Source organism: Vulpes lagopus, chromosome 8 (assembly GCF_018345385.1).
Source record: "Vulpes lagopus strain Blue_001 chromosome 8, ASM1834538v1, whole genome shotgun sequence".
NCBI classification, from domain to species: Eukaryota; Metazoa; Chordata; class Mammalia; order Carnivora; family Canidae; genus Vulpes; species Vulpes lagopus.
In genome coordinates, this window is record NC_054831.1 from 4324514 (window position 1) to 4346010 (window position 21497).

At 47.4% G+C, this 21497-nt stretch overlaps 1 protein-coding gene across 2 annotated transcripts in view; it reads left to right on the plus strand.

Moving 5' to 3' along the window:
• The window catches only part of ASB18 (ankyrin repeat and SOCS box containing 18), a 62692-nt gene that overhangs the window by 18995 nt on the left and 22200 nt on the right, over window positions 1-21497 (plus strand). For both annotated transcript variants that reach the window (XM_041767401.1, XM_041767400.1), the window contains one exon: window positions 2852-3119. In XM_041767401.1, coding sequence (XP_041623335.1) covers window positions 2852-3119 — 268 coding nt within the window. The remainder of the gene's footprint in view (window positions 1-2851; window positions 3120-21497) is intronic.

A 21497-nucleotide genomic window follows, 5' to 3' on the forward strand; every position in this document is an offset into this window, starting at 1 on the left:
GGCACCCTTCCCCCGGGGTGTCCAGATCCAACACATTTACCAAGAGGGTTCATGTGTTGGAACCCACGGCACCTCTGCCAGCCCAAAAGGATTTGAGACTCTGTGGTCAGCGGGCCAACCGCCAATGTCCCATGTCCCATGTGCCTGACTTGTGGGTTCAGACAGGGAAAGAATGTGGAAGGTCGACTTCCAAAGAACGGACATCATCCTGTTTATACCTACACGGGGGGAAGGAAATAAACCCCAAACTGTCAAAGGACTAAGCAGCCCATAGCAACCAGTTAGGCAGCGGGGGCTTCCTGGAAGGCAAGTGCAGTTCTGGTCTGGGCCACAGCACCCCCCAGCTCAGGGGGTCCCGGAGCCTTTCTGGGCCTCCCCTCCTTCATCTGTCCCAGACAGGGGCACACATTCCTCCAAGGAGCTGGGTGGTGATTCGATCAAGAATGCCAACTGCCTGAATGCTCGAGCAATGTTCTTTTTTTTTTTTTAAACATTTGCCTCCCAGCCCTGGACACACTCGCCCACACTCAAATGTTGCAATTTCAGATATGTATTAATGTTAACCCAGGGTCTGAATCCAAAGGCTCTTTCCTTTTTTTCCACCTTACTCTTTCCACCCCTGAGCTCTGCTGGTTTTCTATGGCACGCGGAACCGCAGAAAGTTGGGGCATGCTGACCAAGCCGGGAAGCCGTTGCTGGGAAGGGGCAGCCCTGAGAGCCAGTGCTGGCCTGTGGCCTCCCTGCAGACGGGGAAGAGAGGGTGGGTGGCGCTCGGGACGGCCACATCCCATGCTCGTTGCTGCTCCACCGCCCCACTGTCCCTGCCGCTGACCCAAGCAGCAGAAATGACCAAACACTGCTTGGCAGCAGCACCGTCTCTCATCTGAGGACTTCCTGGTGGCCAGTTTCCACTCCCCCTGGAGGGAGCCATGGGCAAGAGGGTACCCTAGTGCACCAGGTTCACAGTGCCAGCCCACCAGCACCTCAGAACATCCAGGAGGGAACGCTGGCCCCACCCAGCTCGGGTCCAAGGACAGCGCTGGCACGAGGAGCTGATGTTTAGAGGGATGGGCCACATGGGGAGAATCCTCCGTCCCTGTTCCTCCTGGGCCAGGGAGTGGGGATTATAGGCAGCTGATTCAGGCGTTCTGTTCCAGACAGCTGCCTCACAAGGCAGGTTTTCCTGAAGGCCTTGTGGCAGCTTGTCACCATCTCCCAGGACCTGGACAGGAGGGCTGGCCCTGAGCATGGCTGAACCCAAGGGCCTCAGAGACCTCTCCCATCAGTCCATGGGAAGTCCCAGGAATCCAGGGTGGGTGAACAGAGCTACTGGGGTGGGTACAGTTAGGCTGGGAACGTGGTGTGCAGCTGGGGAAGGGAGCACCTCCTTCCTAGCCCCCCACTCACCAGTAGGTAGACATCCTGGTTCGGGAAAATGAAGACAGTCCAAACCAGGAGCTGGCCCCTGTAGGAATGTAGACCACGGCTGTCACCAGGGACTCTATGCATCCATCCCCCGCCAAATCAGAGCTGGGCTTCACTGGGAAGGGGAGAACAAATCTGTGCAGGCCCACATTCCCAGGCCCTCCAGCCACCATCATCCAAGGCCAGGACAATAGGCCCCACATCCCCCACCGAGTGCACAACAACCCTCAGGCCGGGCCTTGGGGACCCGGGGCAGGCTGGAACCCCGCACCACATGCAGGTAGGTAATTATGAGTGGTCTTTCAAAACCTGCTCAGCATGGGTCCCAGGAAGGAGGTGGCTTGTAAAAAGGGTCTCCTCTGCAGCTCATTACAGCCATGGTATCGATTCTTCCATCATTATCAGAAGGCATTCCTGCCATGTGAAATCCTGTCCCTTGAAGTGTATTCACCAGGGACTGCTTCCCCCATTTCCACGAGCGCTCCTGGCCGCTAACAACCTTCCACGGGCCTTTTGAAAGCCCAAAGTTTTCAGACAAGTACAATGTATAGCACCTGCTCCATTCATCCACCAAGAAAGAGCAACCCTATACGCCCGCACGCACACACACACACACACACACACACACCCCTAAAAAGCGCAAAGAAACAAACCAGAATTGTGCTGAATGTGGACACCACATCAAAGAGAGCCTCTGAAACCCAGCGCTTCCAAGAGGACTAAACTTTCTAAGGCCTTTCCTTGAGCAACCTTGGTGCGGCGGGTCAGTTTGTTCTGTCTGCTGTCTTCTCCTGTTAATGATAAAGGGATTAAGTTTGGGGTTCAACAGGAGAGAGCCGGATTCCAGAAAAATCCACAGCGCACTTTCCTGCCTCAAGCAGTCCCTAATTCAGAGCCTGGAAAATGTGAATTCCTGGCTTACATTCTCCCGCCATCCACCTGCTGGGCCTCAGATCCCCACGGAGTCCCCAGTCACCCCTATATTTGGCACCTCTAGCTTCTCTGTTCCTTCCAATCCCTCTGGCTCAGTTTCGGCCCTATTAACCTCCCTTTATTCCTTTACTCCCCCTGCCGGCTCCATCTCCCTCTCCTCCGGGTGCCTCTCCTGTGCCTGGTGACTCTTCTCTTCCCATTCCCTATGCTTTGGTTTCCCCTCGAGATCTCTCTCTGCCCCTCTCTACCTTTGTCTTCCCACCTCCATCTGCCTGGGGTGGGAGATATATATCCACCTCCCCTTATCTGTGGAACTCCCTGGGTTTCCCTGGGTTTCTTGGTCCCAACCTTCTGCGTCTAAGATACCTCTATATGGTCTATGTGCATCTTGATGCATCTACACCCCAACGAGGTGGCTACTTCTAAGAGGTGGTTTCACCCCATTTCGGCCTCAAGGGACCCCCCCACTCACTTTCCCTCTCCTCTCCCCCAGGCCTCTGGACCCTGGAGTACAAGCGCGAGCTCACCACGCCCCTGTGCATCGCCGCGGCCCGCGGCCACACCACCTGCGTGCAGCACCTGCTCAGCCGCGGCGCGGACCCCGACGCCAGCCCCGGAGGCCGGGGAGCCCTGCACGAGGCCTGCCTGGGGGGCCACACGGCCTGCGCCCAGCTGCTGCTGCAGCACGGCGCCGACCCCGACCTGCTCAGCGCCGAGGGCCTGGCGCCCCTGCACCTGTGCCGCACGGCCGCCTCGCTCGGGTAAGGACACGCGGGGGCCCGGACCCCAGAGCCCGCCCCAGAGCCGACCCCGACCCGGCCCCAGAGCCGGCCCCGCCCCCCGCCCCGCCCCCAGGCCCTGCGCCCGCGCAGCCCCCAGCCTGGGCCCGTCCCCCAGGACCCGGGCACACCCCGCGTCCTCACACCGCCCAGGATCGCCCCGGGGCTGTCCCCCCACCTCGGGACCCCGCCCCCAGGCCCTGTGGCCCGCCGCAGCCCACCCTACTGGCCCCGCGCCCCGCCCCCACACGCGGGACCCCGCCTGGACCCCCGCCCCGTCCCTCCCAGCCCCCAGCGGCCCCGCGGCCACCGGCCTGGCCCCGGCCCCCACCACCCACCCCCACCCTGAACCCCGGACCCCGGACCCCGGACCCCGGACCCCGGACCCCGGACCCCGGACCGACGGGAGCCCCAGCCCCTGCCCCGCGACTCAGATCCCGAACCCCTGAGACCCCGGACCCGACCCCACCGCGCCCCCGGGGAGCACTGGCTCCTCCTCCCGGCGCAGGGCCCCGGACCCCCCGGACCCGACCCCAGACCCCGCGGCCCCCGACCCCCGGGCCCCGATCCCCGGACCCCGACCCTTGGACCCTGACCCCCGATCCCCAGACCCTGATCCCCGGACCCCGGACCCCGACCCCGCGGTCCCCGGCCCCAGACCCCAGACCCCGACCCCACCGCGCCCCCGGGGAGCACTGGCTCCTCCTCCAGGTGCAGGTCCCGGACCCCGCGGCCCCCGGACCCTGATCCCCGGACCCCGACCCCCCCGATCTCCGACCCCCGTCTCCGACCCCCCGACCCCAGACCCCCGCAGCCCCCGACCCCCGATCCCTGGACCCCGGACCCGGACCCCGACCCTTGGACCCCGACCCCGCGGTCTCCGGCCCCAGACCCCGACCCCACCGCGCCCCCGGGGAGCACTGGCTCCTCCTCCCGGCGCAGGCCCCGGACCCCCCGGACCCCGACCCCAGACCCCGCGGCCCCCGACCCCCGGGCCCCGATCCCCGGACCCCGGACCCCGACCCCGCGGTCCCCGGCCCCAGACCCCAGACCCCGACCCCACCGCGCCCCCGGGGAGCACTGGCTCCTCCCCCCCGCGCAGGGTCCTGGACCCCGGCCCCCGGCCCCATCCCCGGCCCCATCCCCGGCCCCGGCCCCCGGGAGGGTGTAATTAGCGCTTGATTGCGAGCGCGGGCGGGAGGCGCCACACCGAGGTAATGAGCGCGGTGATCACAGGCCTGCAGACGCCGGCGCTGAAGAATGCTAAAAGGCCACTGGCGGGGTTGGAGGCTGAAAAATTAGGGTTTTTAATGATAATTTTATGCAGAATAATTGTCACAGTGTGACATAAATGGTTAGCTCCTCGGGCGGGGCCTCGGGGTCCCACTGGAAGCCGCGGAGTCTGGGCCGGCCCAGCCCGGTCCTGCAAGCTCCGAGGCCCCGGGTGCAGGGTCTGTCCCCACGGGGCCCCCGGGGGCGCAGGGGGCGGGGGGGGGGGGGCACAGGACTCCTGCTTGGGCTTCTCAGCTTGCGTGTTGTCATCATGACACTGCCTAGTCCAGCCCTGGGGGTTACATTTCCTGGCCTTCTCTCCCTGGGATGGATGAGGATTAAAATAAAATGACATGTTAAGAGCAGGCAGGCAGGGCTACCCGGCTCTGGGTGACCCACCCAAGCAGGGGCACCACCTTCCAGTATCACTTGACAGGAAACCAGGGACTCAGAAAGGCACGAGGGCCACCGCGTCTTCAGAGTGTCTGAAGGAAACAGTATTCTAATATATGTATTTTTAAGTAGCTTTGCTCAGCTTTACTGGCATCCAGTAAACTGCACATGTGCACAATCCGGTAAATCTGGACCTACGTAGGCCTTCCTGGAACCATCCCCAGGATCAAGACAGCGCACACACCCATGCCCATCACAAGGTCCCCTGCCCCACTGCTCTCTCTCCTTCTCTCCTCTTCCATTATCCCGCCGATCTGCTTTTTGTCGCTATAATTTCCTCTGAATTTGCCAGACTTTTCTGTTTTGCCTGGCTTCGTTCATGGAGCGTAATTACTTGGGATTCATCATATTTTTTTCGTGGGTCTATAATGCACTCCTTGTCATTGCTCAGTGGAAATACCACCGTGCGTGTATCCATGCATATGTTGAAAGACGTTCGATTGTTGCCGGTGGAGGCTATTACAAATAAAGCTGCTATGAAGGTTTGTGTATTTAGCCTTTGTGTGGGTGTTTGCTTCCATTTCTCCTGGATGTATACGTAGGATTGGAATGGCTGGTTCCGTATGATACGATTAAAAGATCACCTTTTAAGAAACTGCCAAACTGGTTTCCAAAGTGGTTGTGCAATGTTACGTTCCCACCAACAGGGCTCTGGTTGCTTCACATCCTCGGTAGCACTTGGTACGGTCACTCATGTGGTCGTTCTGATGGGTGCGTAGAAGTATAGTATTGTAGTTTTGATCTGAGATTCCTTAATGACAAGTGACGTTGAGCATCTTTTCCTGTACCTATTTGATACCCATATATCTGCTCTAGTGAAGAGCCTGTTCAAATCTTGTGCCCATGTTTTTCAATTGGGTTGTTTTCTTCTTAAATTTTGAGATTTCTTTATATATTCTGGCTAAAAGTCCCTCCTCAGACATGTAATTTGTTAATATTATCTTCTAATCTATGGATTATATTTCCTTCTCTTTAACGTGTGTTTTTGAAGAACAGCAATTCTTCATGTTGGTGGAATCTAGCTCATCAATTTCTTTTTCTGTTAGGGATTACGTTGGGTTATTATATCTTAAAAAAAAAAATCTTTGCCTAACCCACCTAGGATCACAAACATTTCCTCCTGTATTTTCCTCTATAAATTTAATAGTTGTATATTTTACATCCAAGTCTGTGACCCATTTTTAGTTAATTTCTGGATACGGTATGAGGTATGGATTGAAGCTTTTTTCTTTGCATGTGGATGTCCTATTGTTCCAGCACCACTTGTCAAAAAGCCTTTCCTTTCTCTGCTGAACTGCCTTTGTACTTTTGTCTAAAATCAACCGACTATATACATGTGTGGATTTCTTTCTGGACTCTCTTGTCATGTACACACAGGACAGGACAAGGTCTGACTGTTTCAACTAGTAAAGACCCAAAAAGCCACCCTTAAATTCAGATCATTTATCACTTACAGACACAGTGAAAAGAGGAAGAGTCAAAGGTGCCAACTCCTCATCCCACACACCAGGAAGGACATCTCTAAATGAAAGGGGCTAGATGATTCACAGTATGAGTCGTAGGACATCCAGTGGCCGAGCAGCCAACTATAGACCTCAGCTGAATGGCCTTACAGTCTGCAGCTCTATTCTGAGGAGGCAAGGCAGGAAGTCCCAAACCTCATCAGTACCCAAAAGATGATGACAAACTATCTCATGATAGGGAGGCAAGTGGCAATGGTCTTACAGCAGAACCTTATAAGATCCCCATCCATAAAGATCACAGGGTGGCCTGCCAAGACTTAGATCAGCAGTGGTTCAAGACTTTTGCTTGCATGGCCTATGTGGATACACGCAAGGTTGCCAGGGCTCCATGGCAGAGCCATTCCTTATATTTGTATTCTATATCATTGATCTATTTGTCAATTTTAACACCAATTCACATTGTATTGAATACTATATAGCTCTATAAAAAAAATTCTTGAAGTCAGGTAGAAGGTCTCAGGCATTGTTCCTTGTCAAAGTTGTTTTGCCTACCCCAGCTCTTTGCATTTCCATATAAATTTTATTTTTTTTGTTTTTTTAAAGATTTTATTTATTTATTTATTCATAAGAGACACACACAGAGAGAGGCAGAAAGACAGGCAGAGAGAGAAGCAGACTCCCTGTGGGGAGCCCGATGTGGGACTCGATCCCAGGTCTCCGGGATCACGCCCTGAGCCGAAGGCAGATGCTCCACCTCTGAGCCATCCAGGTGCCCATCCATATAAATTTTAAAACCAGTTTGTCAATTTCTATTTTTAAAAAAAACCTGCAGGGCTTTCACCTTGTTAAACTCTCTAATTGTTCTCCTAACTCATTGTGAATTCCATAAGATTTCTATGTAGGCAGCCATGTGATCTTTGAATAAAGTTTTACTTCTTTTTCAATTGATGCATTTTATTCCTTTTTCTGGCTTTATTGCACTGACTAGAACCTCCCGTGCAATGATGAATAGAAGTGGTAAAGAGGAGAAAACTTTTCTTATTCTTGATCTCAGAGGAAAGCATTAAGTTTTTCAACATTAAGTATGATATTAAACGTTGGATTTTATAGATGAACTTTTTCAGATTGAGAGAGCTCCCTTCTATTCTTGACTTGCTGAGAGTTTGTATTATGAATGGATATTGAATTTTCTCAAATGCTTTTTCTGCACATTTAGAAATGATCATATGGTGTGGTTTTTTATTTGGTTAATATGATGATTTACAGTGATTGTTTTTCAAATGTTAAACCAACCTTGCCTTCTTGAGATAACCTACACTCCATTCAGAGTATTATCCTTTTTAATAAATTATTGGGTTTGGATTAGATGGAAAATTTTTTTTAATCTTCATTTATGTCCATGAAAGGTAGTTGTCCATAATTTTCTTTTCTTGTAATATCTAGCTAGTATAAAATTGTTATCATTTCATTCTTAAATGTCTAGTAGAATTCATCACTGAAGCTATCTGGGTCTAGAGTTTTCTTTGTGAGAAGGTTTTTAAACTATTGATTCAATTTCTGTAATAGCTATAGTTTGCTACTTGAAATATTTCTTTCTTTTTGAGTGAGCTTTGATAGCTTGTATCTTTCAAGAGACTTAGCTCTTTCATCTACATTGTTGAATTCATTGGCATAAGTTGTTCTCTATTATCCTTTTAATCTGTAGAATCTATAGTAGTATCACCACTCATTCATATTCAAATTCATTATATTGTTTCCCTTATTTTCTTCCCTGATCAGTCTTGCTTTTGATTTTATTGATTTGTTTGTTTTTATAAATACACAAAGGCTTTATTATACACTTATGTCTAATTGAAATCCGTGTAAACAGTTACATTTAACACATTCTTTATGCACTATACTTGAAAATATAGAACACCAACCTAGAGTGCTTCTTAGATTAAGCCAATTTTTCTTTTTTCTTTTATCTTTTTTTTTTTTTTTTTGGCTTTCTTTGGCACCATAATAAAATGAAAAAGAAACGTACGTAAAAAGAAAACCATTAGGCAAAATTTTTAAAAACTTAATTTACCTATCATACTTAACATTCCCAAGTTTTACTGTTTTCCATTTCACTAACCTCCCCTATGGTCTTTATTACCCTCCCTTCTTTGATTTTCTTGAATTTCATTTGCTCTCCTTTTTCTAATTCCTGAAGATAGAAACTAATGTCATTGATTTGATGATTCTTTTTAATTTTCTAATATAGGCTTTTGGTGCTATATATGTCCCTCTATGTATTACTTTAGCTAAATTCCACAAATTTTAATGTGATATTTTCACTTTTAATCAGTTTTAAACTCTTTCTAATTTGTCTCTTGATTTTTTTCTTTGAATCATAGTTATGTAGAAGTGTGTTATTTAGCTTTCAAATATTTGGGTATTTTCCAGATATATAGTATTGATTTCTAATTTAATTGCATGTGATTAGAGAACTTACTTTGTATCACTTTACTCCTTTTAAATTTGAGTCTTATTATCCAAAATATATTTGGTCTTAGCAAGTGTTCCATGTACACCAGAAAGGAATTTGTATCCTGCAGTTGTTGAGAGGAATATTCCATAAATGTCAACTGAGTCAAGTTGCCTAATGGTGTTAAGTCTTCTATAACCTGACCGATTTTCTGCCCACTTGATTTACAAGTTGTTGAGAGATGTTGAAATCTCTGACTACAATCTTGGATTTGTCTCTCTACAGTTCTATCAGTTTTTGCTTCAAATATTTTGAAGCTTTGTTATTAGGTACATGGATATTTAGCAGTTATGACCTGTTGAAGAACTGACCTCTATGAAAAGATGTGTTTTTAGATTTTATTTAAAGTCAAGTTAATTAACATACAATGTAATATTAGTTTCAGGTGTAGTGTTGAGTGATTCATCAGTTGCATATGACACCCAGTAACATCCTTTGCTCTAAAATCTACTTAGCCTTGGCATACTTGGGTGGCTTAGTTGGTTAAGCATTGGACTCTGCTCAGATTGTGATCTCAGCCACATGTCAGGCTCTGCACTTGGTGTGAAGTCTGCTTGAGGTTCTCTCCCCCTCTCCCACTGCCCCTCTCTACCCTGCATGCTCGCTCTCTTTCTCTCTCTCACTCTTGAATAAATAATCTTTAAAAAATAAAATAAGTAAATTTGAAAAAATAAAATCTACTTAGTCTCATATTAATATATCTAGTCTGATGTGAATATAGATTTCTTCTGAACAGTGTTATCATAGCATATCTTTTTCTAACTGCATTAGTTTGCTATTGCTGCATAACAAACCACCACAGGGGAGCCTGGGCAGCTCAGTCTTTTAAACCCCCAACTCTTGATTTTAGCTCAGGTCTTTATTTCAGGGTCACAAGTTCAAGCCCCATGTTGGGCTCCACACTGAGCATGGAGCCTATTAAAAAAAATCACCACAAACTTGAAACAGCACACATTTATTACCTCAAATTTTCTGTGGGTGAGAAGCTTGGGAATGACTTAGCTCAGTTCTCTACTCCAGAGTCACTCACAAGACTGCAACCAAGACATCACCAAGCCCTGGGGTCTCATCTGAAGGATCAACTGGAAGAGAATCTGCTGCCAAACTCATATGGTCATCAGCAGAATTCAATTCCTCAGGGACTGTGGACTGAAGGTCTCCAGGGTTTTTTTAAGCTTTATTTATTTATTTTAGAAAAAGAAAGAGAGTGCTTGAGGGTGGGCAGAGGAAGACAGAAAATCAAGCAGACTCTCCACTGAGCGAGGAGCCCAACACAGGGCTGCATCTCACAACCCTGAGATCATAATCTGAGCTGAAACCAAGAGTCCAATGCTTAACTGACTGCACCATCCAGGCACCCCTAAAATTCTGTTTCTTCCTGACAACAGTTTGGAGGCCAGCCTCAGTTTGTGTCTTTATATTTAAAGTGGATTTTTTGTAGGCAGATTAAAATTGGATCTTTTTTAAAAATCCAATCTGAGGGCAGCCAGGGAGCTTAGCAGTTTAGTGCCGCCTTCGGCCCAGGGCGTGATCCTGGAGACCCGGGATTGAGTCCCACGTGGGGCTCCCTGCATGGAGCCTGCTTCTCCCTCTGCCTGTGTCTCTGCCTCCTCTGTGTCTGTCATGAATAAATAAAATCCTTTTAAAAAAATAATAAAATAAAATAAAATCCAATCTGATAGTCTCTGCCTTTTAATTGGAAGCTTAAAGCATTTACGTCTAATGTAATTTTGATATGGCTAGGTTCAAATCAAACATCTTGCTATCTTTGCTATCCATTCTTTGTTCCCTTTATCTTCTTTTTCTCTACCTTCTTCTATATTACTTGAGGTTTTTTTTGTGATTCCATTACATCTCCTTTTTTGGCTTATCCTATACAACATTTTGTTCTGTTATTTTAGTAGTTGCTTTGGTTTATAGTATACATCTTCACTTTGTCAGTCTGCTTTCAAGTAATACTACTACACATAGAGTATAACAGTATACCTCCACTTCTCTCCTCCTAGCCTTTGTGCTACTGGTATCATATATTTTACTTCTACGAATAAGTCACACAATGAATTATCACTGTTTTTGTTCTAATAATCAATCAATCATCTTTTTTTAAGATTTTATTTATTTATTCATGAAAGACACAGAGAGAGGCAGAGACATAGGCAGAGTGAGAAGCAGACTCCCTGCAGGGCCCCCGATACAGGACTTGATCCCAGGACCCTGGGATCATGACTTGAGCCAAAGGCAGACACTCAACCACTGAGCCACCCAGATGCCCCTAGTCAATAATCTTTTAAATATACTGAAATAATAAGAAAAAAGTTTTTAGGTTTACCCAGGGAGTTCCTACTTCCTATTTCTAATTTATTTCATCCTTTTTGAAAATCAAAGATTTAATCTAGTATCATTTTCCTTCTGCTTGAAGGGGGCTTTCTTTAATATTTTTTACAGTGAAGATATGCTGGTGATGAATCCTTTCAGGGTCTGTATATTTGAAAAAGTATTTATTTCACCTGAGTGTTTGAAAGGTGCTTTGTTAGGTAGAGAATTCTGAGTTGGCAGTTTTTTTCTTTTGGTGTTTTAGACATAACTCCACTGTCTTTCAACTTGCATTTTTTTTTAAATGAGAAATCTACTGTCTTCTTTATCTTTGTTCTTTTGTAATAATGTCCTCTTCCTAGCTTAAATCTTTTCTCCTTATCACTGATTATAAGCAATTGGATAATAATGTGTTTCAATGTTCATGTTTCTTGTCCTTGAGATTCAGAGGGTTTCTTCGATCTGTGGGCTCATACTTTTCATCAAATTTGGAAACGTTTTGGCAAATATTTCTTCACATTTTTTCTGTATGATCCCCTCCTCTCTTATAGAGACCCCAATTACACGTATATGACACCATTTGACCTTGCTCCACAGGCTCACTGATGCTCTGTTCATTTTTTTCTTCTGTAATTAGTTTATTTTTTGTTCTAAAATACCTGCTCTACCATTATTCCCATCCAGTGTATTTTCCATCTCAGACATGGTTTTCAACTTTAGAAGACCAACACATTTACTCAATATGTTCTGTCTTTCCTCTAGCTTCCCAAACATGAAAATCGATGTAATAAGTGTTTTACCTATCCACTAATTCTATCATCTAGCTCAGTTTTAATTGACTGAGTTTTTTTTTTCTTTGTTTATTTCACTGGGTGCTGGATATTTTTGTATCCCTATCCATATTCTTGATCTCTGCTCTGGAATGTACTTGGAAATACTTTATAATCTTTTTGGGTCTTGCTTTAAAAGTTTGTTAGGCAATAAATAAAAAAAGATTAAAAAAAAAAAAAAAAAGGGATCCCTGGGTGGCGCAGCGGTTTGGCGCCTGCCTTTGGCCCAGGGCGCGATCCTGGAGACCCGGGATCGAATCCCACATCAGGCTCCCGGCGCATGGAGCCTGCTTCTCCCTCCGCCTGTGTCTCTGCCTCTCTCTTTCTCTCTGTATGACTATCATAAATAAAAAAAGATTAAAAAAAAAAAAAAAAGTTTGTTAGGCAGGAGCAGGGCAGTATTTAGTCTAAGATTAATTTTTTCCCCACTACTGAGACAACACCCTTCTTAGTACTGTAACCCATGACCCATTATTTTTTTTCATATATATAGAAATATATTTTTGGTGATCCTAGGGGATTCGATAAATAATAAATCCCTAACATGTATACCTAATTCTCCATATGTATGTTGTTGTCAGGTTTTTTAAAGAATGACAGGGGGTTTTTTGGGGGGTATATTTTTTTATTGGAGTTCAATTTGCCCACATATAGCATAACACCCAGTACTCATCCCGTCAAGTGCCCCCCTCAGTGCCCGTCATCCAAGCACCCCATCCCCCCACCCACCTCCCCTTCCACTACCCCTTGATCATTTCCCAGAGTTAGGTGTCTCTCATGTTCTGTCTCCCTCACTGATATTTCCCACTCATTTTCTCTCCTTTCCCCTTTATTCCCTTTCACTATTTTTTATATTCCTCAAATGAATGAGACCACATAATGTTTGTCCTTCTCTGATTGACTTACTTCACTCAGCATAATACCCTCCAGTTCCATCCACATTGAAGCAAATGGTGGGTATTTGTCCCTTCTAATGGCTGAGGAATATCCCACTGTATACATAGACCACATCTTCTTTATCCATCATCTTTCAATGGACACCAAGGCTCCTTCCACAGTTTGGCTATTGTGGACACTGCTGCTATAAACGTTGGGGTGCAGGTGTCCTCATGGCCCATTATTTATGAGGTTTTACACTCTGGTTGATGAGGACGGGCACTATTCCTGAACCTGAACATATTATGGGCATGATTCCCTCTAATCCTTTTGGGGGCGCTATTTCTCCAGTCTTGACCAGTTCCCTCACGCATATGCACGAATCACTACTCAAATGCATACTCAAGGGAACCCTCTGGAAAGTTCTTTCTCTGTAACTACACTCTCTGCCCAGTACTTCGCCTTGCAAACACTACGTGCCTTGGCCTCCCCAGAATCCTAGATCCACCTCCTCAATTCTGGGAGTCCACTGGGCTCTGTCTGGGATCCCCTCATGAGCCCCAGTCTAGGAGCGCAGAGGCCCTTTAAGAAGTCAAGCAATTCAATGTTTACCAATCATGTTGCTAAGTTCAAACCTTGTGATCCATTTTTATCTTCAGCTGCAGGCATTCTCCACTTCCTAGCTTGACTTTAGGGGAAGCTGAGTGAGGGGCAGTTGGAATTCTCTGTGCTACCTTTGTAACTCTTCTATAAATCTAAAATAGTTTTAAAATAAAAAGAGTTTTTAAAACTGAGTCAGCTTCACACCTTAGGCTCCAACCTCCCACTTTACAACATCAGAAAAATATTGCTTTTTACTAAGAAGTGAGATAGAAACACCTACTCAGAGTACAAATTATTGTGAACCCCATCAATAGCTCTTCCAATAAGCCAACAAACTCACATTTGGATATCATAAAGAGCCGAGGTATATGCAGACCATTAGAGCCACAGCTTATACACTGTGTGATTGAAAGTAACTTCCTGGCTTGAGTTAGTTTTTCAGAAATCATACAAGTCCAGAATATTTCTTAATAAGGACTTTTAAAGTGCCTTTGTATTAATGTGGAGCTTTTTAAATCTCTTGTCTTTTGTCTTCCTCTTTCTCCTCCTCCTCTTCTTTTTCTCATTTCTCTCCTGCCTCTACGTGTCTCTCTATGTGAATCTTTCTCCCCGGTGAATTCATTTGACAGTCTTGACTTATTTAAATCCTGGTGATTGGGGGAAAGTTTGAGATAAGTGATGAATATACCAGAAGTTCAGGCAGAACCATGCAACAGCTGACTTAGAATCCCTTCGATATCAATGATTATAATGGGAAATGCTGGCAGATTCCATTGAACACCTCTACAATAACATAGCCAACTACCTTGAAGGATAAAAAGGTAATAGATGTCAGAAAGGGCTTGGGGTTTCGACCACAGCTTTTCAGCTCTAAAGAGTCCCCCTAAAGTTAGACTCCGAGGAGGTCTGGCTTCAGGTAGTATAAACATATTATCACTTTGACAAGAAAGAGCTACTTTCTCCAGAATCTTTTTATACATAGTAGATTTTAGGTCATCCTTAATTTTTTTACCGTACAGTAGAGAGGGGGTCGTTGACCTACATACAGAGCCATTTCATTTTCTTACTCTTGATGACAATGGTCTCCACACCTAGGGACCCACTTCTGCTCCAACCCCTTTTACTCAGCAATTCACCATGGGTGCAGGACTTTAAAACCTTTGAGTCTCTGAGTTCCTGGGATTAAAAAAGAAAAATTATCTGTGCTTCCTTCCAACCAGCAAGCTTCAGAATTCAGAATTCAACACACAAAAAGGGATATCGAAGCTTTAATCTAGGAGCCTTTTGAAGAGATTTTCCCAAAAAGAAAAGTTCCAGTAAAGTTACTCTCTTCACGTTAGTAGCCTGCATGTCAGCCTCGCCCTATTTATTATCAGACTCCTCTCCTTGACCCTTTTTTAAATTCTGAAATAATTAAAATGAGAAAAGAATTAGGAAAGTCCTGATTCTTTTTTTCATCTAAAGTTATCTTGACTTAAACAGAAGTGAGGAGGACTCGCTTCCTTCATGAACATATTTGTAAAAAGCATGCATGTTTACTTTTTTTTGGCCCCAGGTAGGTTCATTGAACCTAAAATATAATAATTCATAAGCCAGCATTGAACCTGTGAAAGCAGCTAATCACCTTAAAAATCATTGAAGAAAGTCATGAGACAATGCTTTCCTAGCTCAGACCAGGCAGGCTGAAATCTGAGCAGGGAGAACGTGGGTATTATTTTTCTTTCCTGAGGCAAGAAAGGCACTTTCTGCTCAGGTTCAAGCATGGATAACTGTTCAAAGTACTCACACCAGCCCCAAAAGTCTCCACCGGATAACAGGAAGAAATACCTACCTGTACAAGGTGCCAGGCTCACAGGCATTGATACATCATCCAGAAAACTGTCCACTCTTTCCACACCCTAGATGAGTGAGTGATTTATAGAGGGGAGAAAACATGGCCTGACCCAAAAGGAGTTATGAGGCATCATAAGGATACTAAAGAGCAAGGTGTCAGAAAGCAAGGTGTCACCCCATCAGGTGATCTGATTCTGTGCAGAACATCACCCATTCCTGAGCACTTGCAACTGTCTTACTGCCTACAGTCCTCCAGCAGACCTGCAAGGCACGGTTATCCCCAGTCTACAGATCAGGAAACTGAGGCTCATCGAGGGCCCGTGTTTTGCTAGTGAGGTGGCACACAGTGGAAATTGTCAAAAGCCAAGTCTTTATAACAATAAAGACAAATGCTGAACGATGACCTCTCCCTGGTTCACTTAAGTTCTCTTCAAAAACTGTGTATAGTCAGGAAGTAGCTCTGTTCACCTCTAGCCACCGCCTTTCAGACTAGTTCCATCACAAGTTTATGCCCCTTCCTTGACCCTGGATGGCCTCTCAGGCATATTTGTCACCTTTCTGGTCACTTGTCAAGTCCTATTTGAACATCTACAACTCATTGTCAGGAATGAAAAGAGGTAATGCAGGCCAAATCAAACCTTTACCCTCTGGGCAAAAGCCTTGATCAAACACTTCAAAAAAGACACACAAATGGCCAATAAGCCAATGAAGAGGTGCTCAACATCATTAGTCATCTGGGAGATGCAAATTAAAACCACAAAGAAAAATTTACTCTTTCACACCCAATAGAATGGCTAAAGTCAAAAACGCTGACAAATAGTGAACTTCGGCAAGAACGCAGAACGACCAGAACTCTTGTACATTGTTGCTGGGAGGGCATAATAAAAAATGTTTGGCAGTTTCTTTTAAAGTTAAATATACACCTGCCAGCAGTTCTACTCCTAGATATTTACCCGAGAGAAATCAGAAAATATGTCCTCAAGAAAACTTACACAATGACGTTCATAGCAGCTTTATTCACAAGAGCCAAAAACCAGAAATACCCAAATATCCGTCCATATCAATAGAGGAGAGAATTTGAAAGTCGCAGTATGTCCATTCAATTAAATATGACTCAGAAATAAAAAAAATGTTACACATGCAACAATGGGATGAATATTGGAGGCATCATGCGGAGCAAAAGAAGTCAGACACCAAAACGGAGAAAATTCTAGAAAAGACAAGACTCAACCATGAGAGAAATCAGAAACCAGGTTCCCTGTAGGGGGGTGATGACTTAAGGCAAACACAAGGTAACTTCTTGGAGAGATAGAAATACTCTACGTCTTGGGGGGGCCTGGATGGCTCAGTCCGTTAAGCATCTACCTTCAGCTCAGGTCGTGATCTCAGGGTCCTGGGATGGAGGCCCTGCTCAGTGGGGAGCCTGCTTCCCCCCCTTCCTTCTGCCTCTCCTCCCTGCTTGCTTGCACAAACACGCACACGCACACGCTGTCTCTCTCTCTCTCTCAAATAAATAAATAATCTTAAAAAAAAAAAAAGAAATATTCTACGTCTTGATTGAGACGTTACACAGGTGTATTCCTTTGTCAATATGTATGGAACTGTAGTCTTACGACCTGTGCATTCCTCTGTATGCAAAGTCTCCCTCACCTTAAAAATCCATCCATACATGCGTTCGTGCGCATATACACACACACATAAAACTTTTCTCTCATCCGATTCAAAGTTCTCCCACCTTATTCCTACCCCTCCTTAAAAGGGGAGTTGAGTCTTTTCCTTCTTCTTTTGCCTAATCTTCATTCTGCTCATCATTCTGATGTTTCTGGGCCTTCCTCCTCATCCAGTGTATTGGGACCAGGGGAGGAGAGAGAGTTTGTCCATTTCTTGTTGAGGAAGGGACACAAGTGAAGCTTCTAGAAAGTCAGACACTGCTGCAGGGGCAAGGGAGGCAAACAGTGGAACTGACGTCCCACTGTGCTCCTTCAATCATTTCTGTTTGCCAAGATGCAGGGTTTCGCTTGCAATCTGGGGAGAATTTGCCCAAAATATCATCACAGCCACAACCATCGATCACTTCAGAAAAAAACTGAAGTGGTGGCCATAGCTCCAAGAGAAACCATAAGGATGGGAATGGCCGGCCGATCTCTCTCTCAATCTTCCCCCTACCCTTAAGGATTTGTCCGTTCACATCAGCCATTTCAATTGTAAACACTTATGCCTGTTAGTCTCACAGCTTAGCATCCCTGAAGAAAGAGAAGAAACCACAGAACAGAAAGGGGCGGGTGGCAGGTCCCCGAAGGAGCCTCAGCAGAAGGTCCAGGGAAGTAAAGTGGAACCGCTCTTCCATCAAAGTCTTGGGGCAGTGGCTTCCCCGTCCTTCATTCGGAGCCAGCTGGGGAGTCTAACCGCGGGAGGGAAATCCCTTGCAAGGGCTTCATTAGAAAACACGGCTCTATTTTCCTCCCAAGTCTCTTCCCGTGGCCCCTGCCACCCACAGGCTGGCACTCGCCCAGTGCTCAGACGGTGGCTCCCACCCCCTTCCCACGGACCCGGCCTTGGGGGTCCGGCCACCCTACCCTGGGGACGTGTCTCCAGCCCATCAGCCTGCATGTCAGCTGTAAGGAGGAAACACAGCAGCAACGATGATCCAACCAGACTGGTTCATAACACTCACCGCGCACATCATCTGGTGTGAAACCCCCACTGCCTGGCAGCAGTCGTGGGCAGCAGTCGTGTAAGGAGGACGGTGAAGGGCACCGGGATTGTCCAAGGGCTCCGGCGGCCCCCGGCGATAGGAAACGCTGCTCAGGAGGCAGATGCTTAACACACCAGCGAAGCGCCTAGAAGCCCTGTCTGTCTCCCCGCGAGGAAGATTAAGTGATATTTCTGAATCTTGAATTTCACGTGATTTTGGAGAGTGCCTCCTCACTCTTTGTTGCATCGCTCCTTCGGGCCGGTGTCAGGGGGTGGCTGGACCATGCTATTATCCGGTGACAGCTGGAGTTCACATCCCAAGCTGGATGTGCTGGCTGTGGGTGGGCTCACCATCATCACCCACATCCCTACCCTCGAGATCATCGCCCAAACCTCAAAAACTGAGTCCAGCTGGGGAGAATGAGATCTCGCGTGCAGAGGTGCTAGCACGTCTGGGTGTGCTGTCCCCACCCCGCAGCACCAAGTCCACAAGGCCGATGACCTCCCCCGCCTTGTCCCTCCGTCTGGGTCCTGCCCCAAGTCTGTCTAGAAATTCTCGTGAAGTGCTCAGACAGCACACACTTCTCCCTGCCTTGAGGACAGTACCGTCCACAGCACGCACGGTGTTCCCTTTTACTGAATGAGTGAACGAATGCATGAAGCACTAACAGAAGAGTCCAGAAATAACTTCTGGAAGATGCCTCGCACAGTGCCTGGCACGGAGAGAGTGCCAAACAGATGATACCAGGAGGAAGAGGCAGCCGGCGGGTGGCATGGCTGAGAGCTTCGAGCCAGGGGAGGAAGACTTGGCTCTATGGCCCTTATGCAAGTCACTGATCTTTTAAGCCTCAATTTTCCCACCCACAAATGCCACCCAGAGTGCAGAGTTGTTGCAAAACCTGCAGATAACATTTTTTAAAAATAAATGTTAAAATCAAGTACTCGGGACCTCTCAGCTCATGTCCAGGGGCTGTGAGATCCCACTTTTGAGGGCCTTGTGTAAACCGAGTAACGAGGAGGAGGGAGGACAGCTCGGATGAAGGGAAGCCTTGAGCAGGTGCTGTCTCACGGGATGCAGGGAGGCTTGGCAGGTGCTATCAACCGGGACGGAGCAAGCAAACAGCAGGAAAGCCCAAGTACTGGTGTGGACTTCCACACCTGGGAGGTGACCACGTGGGGCCTCAGGGTGGGAGCCGTGTGTGGGACATGGACTCCCCACTTAGAAATAAGTTAAGATGATGTGAAGTCAACAGCCCTTGATAGGCTCATCTCTACTAACTCCTGCCTTTTGGCTCAAGCTCGTGTTCTATGTATTGTGAACCCCGGGCCCCTGTATGGGCCTGTCCCACGATCAAAGACAGCGATGAGGAATGGGGGGTGTTAGTGTTTGCCCAAGCTGCTTTGTATCGGTGGCCGTTCAGACAGCACAGTGTCTCCTTAATCCCTGCAAGATAGAGACGAGTGGTTCTGACATCGCCTAGGTGGGCTTATACCCCTGGCTCCCCACAGTGATGGCCCCACCCCAGCCCCAGGCCTTCCTGATTCGCCTGTGAGGAGAGTAGGAAACCTGCTCCCCGAAGCTGCCCCGAAAGAAAGGACTCAGCCGAAGCCGCCGAGTGGCCCACACAGTCCAGCAAAAGCTCGGGTGGTGCTTTCCTCTCTGGGCCATTTCTTCTTCCACCCGAGACACTGAATCCACAGGTCGGGTCCGGGAGGTGCCCCAAGACTGTCATCACTTACCGCTCCGCTTCTCACGGCCCCTGCCCGCTCTTTCAGGTTCTCCTTCTCGGAGGTACTGGCCATACATACTTTCTGAGATGGTGGCTTGCACCTGGAGAGAGCCATGGCAACTTGGAGCACGTTCTGGGGACCTGGAAAGCTCAGCTGACGTTCTTAAAATCCACGAACTGCTGCGGCCGGCGGGGGATGGGTTTGTTATAGTGGGCCTCTCTAGATGTTCCCTTCTCTAACTCCGATTCATTATGGAAATTTTGAAAATACAGGCAAGCAAAGAGGACATAAAAGCACCCCTCACCCCATCATCCGTAGGTAAACACATTGGCCTGTATGCTCCTGGGCTTGCTTTCTCTCCATGCCTGTCCGTGTCTGCTGTTTTTTTCTTTTTTAAGAAAAACAAGGCTGTTCACTGCTGTTTTGTACCTAATCTTTCCACATAACCACCGCAAATAGCTTTCCATGCCATTAAACAGGCTCCCACACCTTCATTTTTGATGACTGCCCAGTGTGAGCCACCAGACATCTGCCTCCCTCAATTGTTTGTGTTAGTTCTCTCACACCTGTGGTCTGCAACTTACATCATTACCTGCTCGAAGGAAGTGCCAAGGCCTAGCCAATTAGAAGCTCTTCATTAAAAACGAAAAAGGGCACCTGCAGCCCTCCAGAGGGTGGGTGGGTGCCCTGGTTCTTCTGAAGGGTATGCCTGTTGCAAACAGCAACCCGGCCATCAGCCAGTTAGGCTCTGGACGTGCAAAAGAGCCCGGTTGTATTTCCCGGGGGACTTCTTTGGAGAGGCGGGGCTGCTTTAAAAAAAAAAATAGGAGAAGGAAATGTTTTGTGATTGTTTGTGAGCACACACAGGCTCAGCGGCAAAATGAGACAGAACCCTTGATTTCTAACCTCCTGCTGCACTGCTCGAAATGCCTCCCAGAGAGGCAAAGAGGAAGCTGCTCTGAAGCACTCTGATTGTAAAATTTGCATCCTCTCTTAGCTGGTTATTGTCCCAAAGGACATTTCACATCCAATTGTACTTGTTTGTAAAGATTTTTCACCCAAGACAGACCACTTCTCCAGACACTGCTGATAGGGAGGCTGGAGAAATAGACAGGATTTAAAATACTGGGAGTCCCGGGATAGAAATACGAATGGATTTAAGGGCACCCACTTCCAGCCTGGAAACCCTCCATGGGTGATCTCGTTCGGAGCCGGGCCAGGTAAATAACAGGAGAAACAGCAGCAGCCCGGAGGAGAGCTTGAAAGATGTTCATTAACGAGCTGCGTTCATGCAACGTGCTTTCAGGGAATACAAATTGTGGGCTAGCTCTGCCACAGGCAGCAAGCACAGAGATGAAAAAAAAAAAAAAAACATTTCAACACTCAAGGAGCCACCAGTCTTAGGAGTCAGATGTGCTAATGAACATTTGAAACATGGTGTGATAAATGCTATGCCCGGGCACTTAATGCCCGAATATGACCATACAGAGGTGTGACCCTCTGCTGGTGGCACTGGGAAGGCGTCGGAGGGGAAGAAGAGGGGAAGTGAGGAATGCATGCGTGGTCAGATGGGGCGCAGCACCCCAGGAAGAGCAGCATACCAAAGCCGTGAGGGCACGACACAGCAGGTGTGTTCTAAGAACGACACATAGGCAGGATAGAAGCACAGGATAGAGCACCAGGAAATAAAGGTGAGGCCCAGGGGAGCTGGGGCAGGCCGTGTCCTGGGTCTGGAGGTGGGGAGAGGGGCTGGGGGAGAGGAGCTGAGCTTTCTGCAGTG